Source organism: Monopterus albus, unplaced genomic scaffold (genome assembly GCF_001952655.1).
Source record: "Monopterus albus unplaced genomic scaffold, M_albus_1.0 scaffold186.1, whole genome shotgun sequence".
Taxonomy (NCBI): Eukaryota; Metazoa; Chordata; class Actinopteri; order Synbranchiformes; family Synbranchidae; genus Monopterus; species Monopterus albus.
The window spans coordinates 2329802-2342857 of NW_018128066.1; the positions used below are offsets into that span (position 1 = coordinate 2329802).

Consider the following 13056-nt stretch of genomic DNA (forward strand, 5'->3'; position numbering starts at 1 on the left):
CTGTTTTCATTGCAACGGTCTTAAAATCCACTTTTGAATTAGTGAATTGAACCCAACTCTTGAGTACATATTAAGGTTCATACTCTTTTTCCTATCATTCTTTCCAGTCATTTTCTTATTTATGGTGGTCAAAGTTGTCTGCTATATATTTTAGTTATGTGGTTCTGAGGTACTCCTTGAAACAACCAACATCACAGCATGAGAAACAACAGTGTGCAGGTAAGTAAAGCAGTGGCCACCCATTTATCTTGACTGAAAAAATGTTTTCAACTCTTTATTTTAGAAATGTGAAAGGCAAATTACTTTTTTGCTGCGCACACACACACACACACACACAATATTCTGCAGAAGTGATCACCATCAGTTGACCACATTTTTTTAACAACATTCCAAAAAGTTCCAAAATAAACAGCCATAACAGTAATAGTAAAATATTACCTGGACTGTAATACAAGTAAACAGAACAAGAAAACAAAAATCTTTTCTTTAAAGACTGCCATCTCAGCACCTGTGTCTATTGTGTAGAAAATAAAAACAAACAGAATGACTCTTCTCAATTCTAATGCTAATCTGGCTTACTGTTTTTAACCTTAAGCAGCTATTTATAGTGTCCCCAACAACTGCACAATGAATAAATAAATAATACAACTCAAATCTGCCATCCACATACATTGACGTGTTAAAGATGATGTGTCTTTCTCAACAGTGGGTAGGGTTTGAATCCAAAATACTCAATCTCAATCTCAGTGGGAAAAAAGAGCAAGGCTAATTTTTCACTGTTCCTCTCCTTCTCAAATAGCTCTCTAAAGTATGGACATAAAAAAACATATACAGATCTAACTACATAAACAACAATATAACATACATGGGAACCTAATCTAATTTTCTTTTATGCATACAATTTTTTCAAACTGCCTTTTTTTTTTATTTTTATTTAAGTGGCAGACACAACACAGAGACCATAAAGGGCGACTGAATCAAACATAAACATTAATGGTTCTACCAAAGACCTTCAGTAACTCAACTGCTTACATTGTGTGCCATATATAATAGTGTAACGTTTGGTAACTTTAGGTTAGACTGTTAGAAAAACAGTATAACACTGTGTATGTAGTGCATGTGTGACTCCTTGAGATATATATATATATATATATCTCCATAATGCAACCTGTTAATTATAACAAATTGTTTGTTTCGTCAGACACAAATGAAAACATATGGAACCAGTTGAAAATAACCCTGATCCAGGAATATCTTTTTTTCAACTTCAGATGGCAGCACTTGCTGAAAAGATCATTATTATTATACATACTGCAAGCTATAAAGAAGTCAAGTGCTTTCATTTGAACACTACTTCTTCAGTTCAGTGCTGTGTGTCCTGTTGAAAATCAGATCCTTTGTGTTATTTCTGTTGAAATTGGAATATTTCCCCAGGTGGTGGTCATCTCAATTTGGGATAAAACTCAAATGTAACTTTTGAGGCCAGTTAACAGTAAAGACAAAAAAAACAAACACAACAGTTAATGCAACACTAGTCAGGGAATGTAACTGGTCAACTGAGATGCCTTCAAACAGCAGCAAGTTAATAGCTGAAAATTTCAACTTCACCAAAGAGCTGAAACATTAAAACACAATATGCCATATTTGGATGCATGTCATGCTTAAAGGGGCTGTGGACCTGTTCTTGAGAGAGGACAAGACAGGAACATATGCCAAATGATAATCTGTCACTATTTGAAGCAGTGGCATAGTTAAAATTTCATTTGGTTCTATAAAAAACAAAACAAAAGTCAAGCTTTGGGGTCACAGTGGATAAGGCTTGTTCTTACGTCTAACTGCATTTTCTTGCAGGTTGAGCAATCTCGAACAGTCCTGCATGAGCAGGCTTGGCTTCAGAGGAGGAAGTCCACAGGCAGCACAAAAGTGGAGCTGGGCTAGAAATAAGGCCTGTGGCACTAGTGACTAAAGGTCAGGGACTGCAAGTGGAGCCAAGCCTTTGTAAGGTTCAAGTCTCAGCACCAGTGTCACTGCATGGAGCAGGACGGTCCCTCAAAGCAGCAGCACACAGAGGAGCCCATGGCTTTGGGAGGAATCAGGTCTAGGTCCTCGTCATCAGGGACCTCATCCAGACGGTAGCCATCCTGAAGCAGCTGCCTGCTTAAATCAGGATGGATCTGGAGAGCAAAGAGAAGAACCTTACTAACACACATATCACATCAGAAGTAATTGCCTCAACCTGATATACATCAAGTGTCTCTGAAAATTGGTGCTGTTTTAAAGGCATGGGGTGGTCACCGCAAATAGTGATTCGATTAAAGGTTTTTTCTGTTTACTAGATTTCTTATAAAGTTAACTGATGAATAAAAACTACTCATGGCATTATTTTTAAAGCATCCTCACTTTAATTGTAGTGCTTAAAACATTTGTGCAGTACTATGGACGGTCAGAAAGCAACTGTCTGCACACCCACACAACTGTGTTTCGTGGTGCCAACTCACCTCAGATGAAGAGTACCCTGAGGAATACTGCTCAAAATCAATCTCTTCATCACTGTAAATACAGGTAGAAGAGGTTCTGTCATTCTCATGAAAACAACTAATATGAAACATCCTTGAGGGCACTGAAATGGACAAAATGTCAAAAAAAACCAACTGGTAAATGCCAAGATGACATGGCTGCATACCTGGTTACACACATAAAACTAGTTTACACAATTAGTTTCAGCTCACATTCTTTGGATGGACAACTAGAAAAAGATATTTTGCAGATACAGTGGGTTATAGCATGAACTGAGCTGCACATTTCTGTCTGAACCTGACCCTAGACCAACACAGTTGAGTTTGTACAATGTCCCCCCTCCCCCCCACATGTTTGACCTACATGTCTGAACCCAACCCGGACCCAAACATAATTTCCAAATTTCTGTCCAAACCCAGCCCAAAAACTTGGGTACTCTTAGGCCACATCAAACCCAGTTCAGGTATCCACACCCTACTCTAAACTGCACTGCATACATACAGTGCCTTGCGAAAGTATTCGGCCCCCTTGAACTTTGCGACCTTTTGCCACATTTCAGGCTTCAAACATAAAGATATAAAACTGTAATTTTTTGTGAAGAATCAACAACAAGTGGGACACAATCATGAAGTGGAACGAAATTTATTGGATATTTCAAACGTTTTTAACAAATAAAAAACTGAAAAATTGGGCGTGCAAAATTATTCAACCCCCTTAAGTTAATACGTTGTAGCGCCACCTTTTGCTGCGATTACAGCTGTAAATCGCTTGGGGTATGTCTCTATCAGTTTTGCACATCGAGAGACTGAAATTTTTGCCCATGCCTCCTTGCAAAACAGCTCGAGCTCAGTGAGGTTGGATGGAGAGCATTTGTGAACAGCAGTTTTCAGTTCTTTCCACAGATTCTCGAATGGATTCAGGTCTGGACTTTGACTTGACCATTCTAACACCTGGATATGTTTATTTGTGAACCATTCCATTGTAGATTTTGCCTTATGTTTTGGATCATTGTCTTGTTGGAAGACAAATCTCCATCCCAGTCTCAGGTCTTTTGCAGACGCCATCAGGTTTCCTTCCAGAATGGTCCTGTATGTGGCTCCATCCATCTTCCCATCAATTTTAACCATCTCCCCTGTCCCTGCTGAAGAAAAGCAGGCCCAAACCATGATGCTGCCACCACCATGTTTGACAGTGGGGATGGTGTGTTCAGGGTGATGAGCTGTGTTGCTTTTACACCAAACATAACGTTTTGCACTGTTGCCAAAAAGTTCGATTTTGGTTTCATCTGACCAGAGCACCTTCTTCCACATGTTTGGTGTGTCTCCCAGGTGACTTGTGGCAAACTTTAAACGACACTTTTTATGGATATCTTTAAGAAATGGCTTTCTTCTTGCCACTCTTCCATAAAAGCCAGATTTGTGCAGTATACGACTGATTGTTGTCCTATGGACAGAGTCTCCCACCTCAGCTGTAGATCTCTGCAGTTCATCCAGAGTGATCATGGGCCTCTTGGCTGCATCTCTGATCAGTCTTCTCCTTGTATGAGCTGAAAGTTTAGAGGGACGGCCAGGTCTTGGTAGATTTGCAGTGGTCTGATACTCCTTCCATTTCAATATTATCGCTTGCACAGTGCTCCTTGGGATGTTTAAAGCTTGGGAAATCTTTTTGTATCCAAATCCGGCTTTAAACTTCTCCACAACAGTATCTCGGACCTGCCTGGTGTGTTCCTTGTTCTTCATGGGGCTGAATAATTTTGCACGCCCAATTTTTCAGTTTTTTTATTTGTTAAAAAAGTTTGAAATATCCAATAAATTTCGTTCTACTTCATGATTGTGTCCCACTTGTTGTTGATTCTTCACAAAAAATTACAGTTTTATATCTTTATGTTTGAAGCCTGAAATGTGGCAAAAGGTCGCAAAGTTCAAGGGGGCCGAATACTTTCGCAAGGCACTGTACAAACACACCAAATTATTATATTAGAACATCATTTTATGGTAAAGTAATACAACCCCAAATCAGAAAAAGTTGGGACAGTATGTAACATCAAAATTAAAACTGCAAATACTGATTTGTAAACCATCTGTGTCCTGTATTACACTGAAAACACTACAGCAGCACATTATTTGATGCGATACCTCATCAATTTTATTTTTTGTTCAAAATAAACACACTTCAATTCTGATGCCGGCAACACATTCCAAAAAAAGTTGGGACGGTTGTATTTCAAGGCCAGTAATGAGGTAAAACAATGAAATGATGATTCCATTTGAACCAGGTGATGTAAACAGGTGACTGCGATCATGATTTGGTATAACAGTGGCATCCAAGAAAGGCAGAGCCTTTTAGGAGCAAAGATGATCAGAGGACCACTGGTTTGCCAACATATCTGTGAGAAAATTATTGAAATGTTTAAGAACAATGTTCCTCTAAGAAGGACATGAAGCAATTTGAATACGTCACCCTCTATGGTGCAGAACATAATTAAAAGATTCAAGGAATCTGGAGGGATTTCAGTGTTTAAAAGGCAAGGGCACAAACCTAAGACGGATGACTGTGCTCTTTGATCCCTCAAACCATTCTGCATCTGCGATGGGCCACCACACAGTGGAAACATGAACTGTGGTCAGACAAATCATTATTTCAGGTCTTTTTTGGAAGGAATGGATGCTGTGTCCTCCGGACCAAAGATGAAAAGCACCATCCAGACTGTGACCAGCAACAAGTCCAAAAGCCAGGGTCTGTCATGGTCTGGGTTTGTGTCAGTGCCCTTGGCAAAGGTCACTTACACTTCTCTGATGGCTCCATTAATGCTGAAAAGTACATAGAGATGTTGGAGCAACATATGCTGCCTTCAAGACGACGTCTTTTCCAGGGACGCCCATGCATATTTCAACAAGACAATGCAAAAACTCATACTGCTACATTACCAAGGCCTGGGAGGAAAAGGGTGTGAGTGTTGAACTGGCCTGCCTGCAGTCCCGACCTGTCCCCAATAGAAAATGTGTGGTGCACTTTGAAACACAAACTGTGTCAGAACTGTTGCACACCTTAATACTTGTTTGCAGGAAGAATGGGTCAAAATGACCTTCACACTTAATCACTTGGTGTCCTCAGTCCCTAAACATCTCTTAAGTGTTGTGAAAAGGAACGGCAACATTACACTGTGGTAAATGTTTTACTGTCCCAACATTTTTTAGAATGTGTTGCAGGCATCAGAATTGAAATGAGTGTTTATTTTGAACAAAGAATAAATTAGATGAGGTATCACATCAAATAATGTGCTGCTGTATTGTTTTGAATGTAATACAGGGCACAGATCATTTACAAATCACTATTTTCAGTTTTAATTTAGACTTTACATACTCTCCCAACTTTTTCTGATTTGGGGTTGTATAATTAAGGCCTGAAGTTTTATAAGTATAAGCTTAACAAATTAACCCAATAAAGAGCTCTGGTTCTATCACCTGTATACCTGGTGTAATCTTACCTGTCTGAGCCCACTGCAACCAAAGTGTCCTCAGCGTGCTGACTCAAAGCAGCGTAGCCCTTGTTAAACTTCACTGTCCTAAGAGAATAACCAGAAAAACTCAAAACTAATTTATCTTCATCACAACAATAACTTTCCTCTTTCCTTGTTATGCCTTCACCCTTTACCTCTTGGCTCCTTGTCGGGGCTGATGCATCACTGGAGGTCCTGGTGAGAGGGCTTTCTTCTTCAGAGCCCTCCTTGCCATCTCCCTGTGTTTCTCTATGAATAATAAGAACAAGAGACATCACATGTATGGCATGTTACTTACACTTTAAACGACTCTAAATTGCCCGTAGAAGTGACTGTGAATGTGTTTGTTAGTCTACATGTCAGCCCTGTGATAGACTTGCGACCACAGGCAGAGAAAAGGTGATGTGATGAGTTGGATCACAGATTCAACTAAAGGTGAAGTAGAAGAGCTATATTGAAAATAGATTGTCTAAGTGATTTATTATAGTCCAGGGATACCATAATCCAATCATTTCTTTTTTCCTTTTAAGCTATCTTTTAACGGATATTCAAGTATATTTACAAAACAAACCCGTCTCAGTGCCCATATGTCTCTCCCGATTTGTTTCTAACCAACATGTCTAGTAACACCAACTATTCAAGGAAATAGAGACCAAAAGTCAAGAATATCCCAGTAATTCAGAGGATAAGCTCAGGTCCACTACACATTAGCTTTACCCTTTTCAATTACTGAACATATGAACATACTGTATGTAAAACAGAGACAAAAGCTTCTTATGTGAAAAAAGGTCCTGTGTCTTTAGTAATAAATCTCTTAGGCCTCACATTACAAACTCACACTGCAGTTACTTCCCATGCACAAAACCCAGCATCTCCTCTTCTGTGTATGGAAATCCTCCCTGTTCATGACATTTGCCTGCTTTCATAGGGGACAGTTCAGCTACACAAAATCTGTTTTATAGATGCTAAGTGAATACTGGAACCAGAATTGCCAGTCAGTGAGGAGTATAATGCAGACATTTCTGCTGGAAGAGAGCTTGACAGCTTGCTGTTAAGCAGTACCTTCTGATCCAAATAACAACAAACATCAGGATCTTCGACGTGATGAAAGCAGACAGTGAACAACATTATGAAAATTTTACTTCACAGACCGTTTATTTCATAGACACAGTCTGAGTGAAGCTAAAGGCATCTTAGTCCAGAGTCGGGCTCTGCGGTCCTGCGAGCTGCATATTCAACACTCTTCAGCTGCCCCGTTTTGAAATGAACTCACAAAAACAACAAGTGGGACATGAGTCCTACAAACAACCACAATAATGACCTTGCATCATCAGTTATGAAGAGTCAAGAAATGCTTACGTAGTTTGAGGTGAATGGCTGGAGCTCTGGACATAATGTAAGGTCCTCGTTTTTCCACCGGCCTGATGCCTCCATCAGCAGTCTTAGGTCTTGTGCCACTACTGGGCATCTATGGTTAAAGAAATTAAGATTATTTCATATTCACATATGGTTGGCTAGCAAAGGACAATGCAATACAAGCCAGTAAAGTTTTTAGGGGTGTGTTTCAATCACGATGCCCATAAAAGGTTTAGTTTATGATTGTCTCTTTAGACAAGCTCGTTTTTGTCGTTTTTAACGTTAAGTCAGCTTAACGTTAGGTCTGTGTCCAGATATAAACTCCAACATTTCACTATCCGGATACAATTTGGTGGAATTGAAAACTCCTCAAAATTTTCCCAGCAATCCCATTGGAAACCGAATGTTAAACATTAAATGACGTGTTTTCAAGCTTATTAATTATGTCACTTAGTATCATTTACAGTAAAGCCTAGTAATGACAGGAAGCCTAACGTTACCTTCTCGACAGCTTCCAAAGCATGCCTCACCCAACACCTGCCAAAAAGAGCAGGCTAGCTAGGCTCCCAGTTTCTATTTACAAACTACCGTTAGCTGGATTAGCTTTAGCTAATCTTACCGACAAAACTTGAGACTCCGTCTGCGTTTCCAGCAGGGTGTCTTTCTCTGGTTCCTCTATGATGTCGTTCATCATCTTGGCGTTAGTTGTCACAGTCTGTACCACAACACAGACATGGTGACAGGGGTCCCACCGAAAGGGGGGATTTTGTTTCTTTCTTCGGAAGCGGATAGGCACTTGTGTTAGCAAGATGCTATCATGCTATCAGTGATTGACAGGATTTATGGAACTTCCGGGGAAAATTTTCAAAATAAGACCCTGTCTCGTGAACGTCTATGTAAACATGAGCATGTACTTTATATTCATGCATCTTTTCAGCATGAGTTTCAGATTTTATGTTAAATATTTTAATAGCTAATAACCTCTAGACTATGACAGTAAAAGTGTGCTGAAATGTCTGCAATGGTTAAAAAGTTAAAGTTTTTGGTTATACTTTGTATACATGGGAAGTTACTAATTTTGTTCTTTTATTGTTGTTTTGTTTTGGCTGCTGGAGTTGAAGACAAACCTGTCTTAGTGCCCATATGTCTCTCCTTGTTGTTTCTAACCAGCATGTCTAGTAACCCCAACTATTCAAGAGTGGTGTTGTGGAGGTTTGAGGGCAACGCTGCTGACGGAGGAGACGGAGGACGGAGGACACTGCAGACGGAGGACACTGCAGACGGAGGACACTGCAGACTGTAGTCCAGTTTCTCCACTAACATTGCCAGTGAGTCACTCTGTGAAAGTCAGCAAGACTAATACGAGAGCAAAGGTGAGATCAAAATATTACTTCACATTTCTATATATCATTACATATTACTTTATGCTAGTTGTAATACATTTAAATCAGATTAAATGCCAAGTGTGAAAAAGTATTGTTCAGCTTGGGATAGTAGTGTGACAGTATAACCTTAACATGGTTTACTTACTAGTACTATACACTCACAAACCACCTGAAAGCATACCTGGGGTAGAAGGTGTATCTGCTGCAAGTGCACAAACATTCACACTGGCACAGAAATGTATATTACAACTAAAGTGGGTTGTCTCTTACTCTACTCTGTACAAGACAATCAAGATTATTATTACTGAACAGGAGGGTTGAATACTTATCAGTGATCACAACTGCCCTATTTCACAATGACATCAGAGAGTAAATAGTGTGTTGCATTCTGGATTTTTAGGGAGCTCTACAGTAAAATAACAGCAGTAGGACCAAACTTCGTAGGAAGTACTAGATAGGCTTTTCTGCCCACAAAAATTGTCACGAACAATGATATGCACTGCTTTATCTGGTGGCTCATGTGCAGGGGTTTTAGTGTCTTAAGTTAAGAATCAAAGAAGCATTTTATTACAAGGCCAGTGATGTTAGAAACATCAATGTTAAAATGAGTGAAATGTGGTACGACCTCTCACCAAAATCTGCAGTACTGCATTATTTTGATATTTATAGTTTGACTATCAGTGACACCAGTGCTATGAATTTTAGTCACTGAACTTGAATTGAGTTGGTCATGGTTTTTTCAAGCAGTCTTTATAAGACATGCATACAGACCTTTTTCACAGGAGACATTTTGATTTGTCACAGTAGGAGAAGCACAGGTGTTACAAATGGCATTAATAATGGCTCCATTTCATTTAAGAAACCCAGTAAGGTATGCTAGTGAAGCATTCATATTAGTTGGAAACATGCACCCAGCATTAATGATATTAGTTACATACATGTGTACTTTGTCTGCACTGACATTTCAAAATGTCTGCTGTAACAAAGGTCCCTTGTAGAGTTAAAATGTTCAGTGATTTACCAGAAAAAATAAATGCACCACACATACTTCAATTTCTGTTTTTTATTAAGTCCACCATTTTGTACACATCAGGACAGCATGGATTCAATCAACAATATAGACATTTTTGACAGGACAGAATCAGGAGAGCTCATCTTTTTAGAAATCAAATGACCTGAGGAAAGAGGAACAAATATCTTTTCAGGTGTAATAAAAGTATTATGTAATATATTCAATGATCAACTGTACATTCATAGAGCAGGCCAGCATTTATGTATATGATCCTAAGCAGTGCTGGACAGCACAAGTATTTGTGTCTGAAGAGACTTTTTCTAAAGCCTCAAATCACTTTCCGAAGTAACATGTACTACTGTAGTACAGTATAGCACAGTCTCACCTTAATTGTCTATAACTTGTCAAGGCCCAGCTCTTCTGGTGTTGAGATGCCGAGTTCTGCCAGGGTGGGCTTTAGCTCCTGAATCAGGTAGGGATAGATGTCTTTGTGGGGACCTGCTTTGTCCTGCAAAATGGGGAAAAAGTCAACATCAAATGAGGAGCATTTTACCATAAGCAAAATTGGCACTCGTCCTTTTGTTTCCTTAGTCATTCCATTTGAAGTTGTGATTACACCTTTCCAATGAAACAAAGTTAAACGAAAGAGAGATGCTAGTTAACCTACAATGGAACTGCCACTCACCCTGACAGCTTCAAGGATGCGGATGGCACTGGCCAGGTCGTTCAGTCTCCGACAAGCTCTTAGTGCCGAATCCAGGATCTTAGGCTCAGGTACCAGGTCATACTCAGTCAGGGTGTTAATGCCTTTAGGTTAAAATTATTGAAAAAAAATCCCATTACTTTATAGAAGCAGCAATGTAACAGGAAGAAATACATTTTGACTGAATATTCTCAAAATTATTTTCAAATGAACCCAAACTGGAACCTTAACAATGACCAAACTACAGACAAAATTGACTTGGTCACCTTTCCTCAGTTCCCAGGCATCTATGTCAGGCTTGCTGAAGTAAGTGGCCCACCGGGCATCAAACTCCTCATCTGTCTCCACTTTTCCATGGGAGTAACATCTGGAGGCCAATGGAGCTGAAAAACATGAGGCAGAAATAGAGATTTCTTTATTTTTATAGTACATTATTATTATTATTATACATATGGGTATAAATATCAACATCAAATGCAGTTATTAAAAGGTTGCAAAGTATATACATGTAATAATTTTAACTGTCCATTTTATGTCTGCTGGGACTGGCTCTAGCTGTCTGCAAAAGACAATGTTGCAGGCCCGTATTCTGAGACATACATTACCATGATGACATTTTAAAACACAAGAAGCAGATTGTATAATCCCTCCTTCAATTACCTACCACAAAATGAGACAATGCCTGTATTAAATATGAAACAGAAACGTGTGTCTCCGTGAAAGCACACACACAACAGCTTTTATTAAGGAAATACAGGTTACACAACATTTTTAGCTACAGGGTTGTCAGTGTTGCTGGCTTGTAAATTACTTTCATTCCCGCACAGTAGTATATGTGACAGGTTGGTTTCTGTTTGAATTTCAGAAATTAAACCCACACAAATTATGTAATCACATCAAGTACAACTTTGTTCAACCATAGTTTAACATAACAGTGTAATAACATGATATAATAAGGGATTATTTCAACTCCACTTTTTCTGTACAAGATATAAGTCACTCCATAAGTTCATCTTCTTAATACAACATGCAAAAACGAATCACCTTTTTATAATTAAAACTATACATATGATTTCTAGTCTGCACATATACCCACAGTGTTATCTGTGACCTAACATACTTTGTGTGTGTGTATGTATATGTATGTATATGTATGTATGTATATATATATGTGTGTGTGTGTGTGTGTGTGTGTGTGTATAGATGGATAGATAGTTATATATTTTATATGGTTACTACATTACGTGTTAATATCGCGTAAGCTGCGTAAACACGGCGACTGACACTCTTCAATACACTAAGGAGGGTCATCACAAGGTCGTGACTTTTATACTAAAATTAATTTCGCGCCTCTTCATTGAAAATACACTACAAAAGATGGAGATACAAGAAAACATTAATTTCGAGCCCACAATAATAGCGACTCCCAAAAATAATTCAATATCACTTAAGCCTGTGGTTAAATACATATACACACACAGCGGCTGTGGCTAAGATAGCCAAGCAAGCTTATCGTTAATCTTAACAAACACTGTTTAATTTTACAGAAAGTATAAAGCGGACAGTTCTACCTGCGCAGCAGGGTCGTGATCGAGCCAGACTCCGGGCCGCTGTGGCTGACAGTCGGAACACAGCTCCGAACATTTTACCGCAGTGGCATTAGCCGTGCTAATGCTAAAGAGGAAGACCGGACCGGACAAGACAAGGGCGACGAGGATCACGTGACTCACGGAAGCGCCTGAATGCATCTACGTCCAGCCTGCTGATTGGTCCGTTTGATGTACACGTTTTACTCAGACTGTAAGTGTTTTTGTTTTGGCCGTATACCGCGGTTTTCTTAAATGATCTGCATAAGCAGTTGCTCCTGCAGGATCATATTTTATAGCACGCATAAGAATCACCTACGGCAGTGTATTTGCCACTACGTGAAAAAATGTCGTTATAACGAGAAAGTTTTTCGTTGGATCTTTTCATGTTTAAAACAATATTTTATTAGTAATTATGACATACCTTATCTTCTCGTTAGGCATACCATGGCCACCTTTAAAGTTCACATGGCATGTTCATTTTGCTTGTTTCCAGCCATTTAATGTTTAATCTTGGGTACCTCTAGATTAGCTTGGCACCCATCATAACTCCAAATAGTCTGTAATTTTTTCAGAATCATTAAACCAAAGAGCCTCTCCCTAAAAACGAGAGGATAGTTAGTGAACGCGCACACCTCTTGCTGCCTGCTCCTGTTGTGTGGCAATTTGACAGCACAATGAACTGTAATGGCATTAATTAATTTGAATTTCTCCTCCATAGATAGGTAAACAATAGTACATGTACTGATAAAAAGAGATGTGTAACACTAAACAAAGATTGAGAAACCCCATATTTTAACTGGAATAATGCAGACATAGTAACCTCTCCAGCCTTAAAACAGACATGCAGTGTGTTTTGTTTTGTTTTTTCGTTTCACCCAGTAGTAGAAACATTACTCCCTTTCAAGTATAGATCCAAGGTTGGTAAATCCCTCCCTCTCGTTCATGTATTCTGTCTTACCACAACTGACTTTCATTCCTCTTCTTTCCAGAGCAGA

General features: G+C 39.1%; 2 protein-coding genes across 3 annotated transcripts; both read right to left on the bottom strand.

Moving 5' to 3' along the window:
• Window positions 1-1770: 1770 nt before the first annotated feature.
• Window positions 1771-8251, bottom strand: fam219b (family with sequence similarity 219 member B). 2 transcript variants are annotated; one of them, XM_020617173.1, is made up of 6 exons: window positions 7992-8251; window positions 7376-7484; window positions 6172-6265; window positions 6005-6082; window positions 2499-2550; window positions 1771-2174 (listed from the first exon to the last, which is right to left on the bottom strand). In XM_020617173.1, the coding sequence occupies exons 1-6, from the start codon at window positions 8064-8066 to the stop codon at window positions 2025-2027; spliced, it is 558 nt and encodes a 185-aa protein (XP_020472829.1). In that variant the 5' UTR covers window positions 8067-8251; the 3' UTR covers window positions 1771-2024. The 2 variants fall into 2 exon arrangements, with proteins under 2 accessions (XP_020472829.1, XP_020472830.1); XM_020617174.1 differs by lacking the exon at window positions 7992-8251 and adding an exon at window positions 7873-7963.
• Window positions 8252-9805: 1554 nt separating this feature from the next.
• On the bottom strand, window positions 9806-12211 carry cox5ab (cytochrome c oxidase subunit 5Ab). Its single transcript, XM_020617175.1, has 5 exons — window positions 12044-12211; window positions 10739-10855; window positions 10455-10576; window positions 10155-10277; window positions 9806-9932 (listed from the first exon to the last, which is right to left on the bottom strand). The coding sequence occupies exons 1-4, from the start codon at window positions 12114-12116 to the stop codon at window positions 10164-10166; spliced, it is 426 nt and encodes a 141-aa protein (XP_020472831.1). The 5' UTR covers window positions 12117-12211; the 3' UTR covers window positions 9806-9932; window positions 10155-10163.
• Window positions 12212-13056: the final 845 nt, after the last annotated feature.

Excerpts from the sequence above, each read along its gene's own strand:
- cox5ab (XM_020617175.1), bottom strand. The coding sequence starts at position 12,116 with ATGTTCGGAGCTGTGTTCCGACTGTCAGCCACAGCGGCCCGGAGTCTG. Across the intron at positions 10,577-10,738 it reads TGCCTGGGAACTGAGGAAAG|GCATTAACACCCTGACTGAG; the intron begins GTGACCAAGTCA and ends TTTAACCTAAAG. Across the intron at positions 10,278-10,454 it reads GCATCCTTGAAGCTGTCAGG|GACAAAGCAGGTCCCCACAA; the intron begins GTGAGTGGCAGT and ends CCCATTTTGCAG.
- fam219b (XM_020617173.1), bottom strand. The coding sequence starts at position 8,066 with ATGATGAACGACATCATAGAGGAACCAGAGAAAGACACCCTGCTGGAA. Across the intron at positions 7,485-7,991 it reads CGGAGTCTCAAGTTTTGTCG|ATGCCCAGTAGTGGCACAAG; the intron begins GTAAGATTAGCT and ends CTTTAACCATAG. Across the intron at positions 6,266-7,375 it reads AGCCATTCACCTCAAACTAC|AGAAACACAGGGAGATGGCA; the intron begins GTAAGCATTTCT and ends TATTATTCATAG.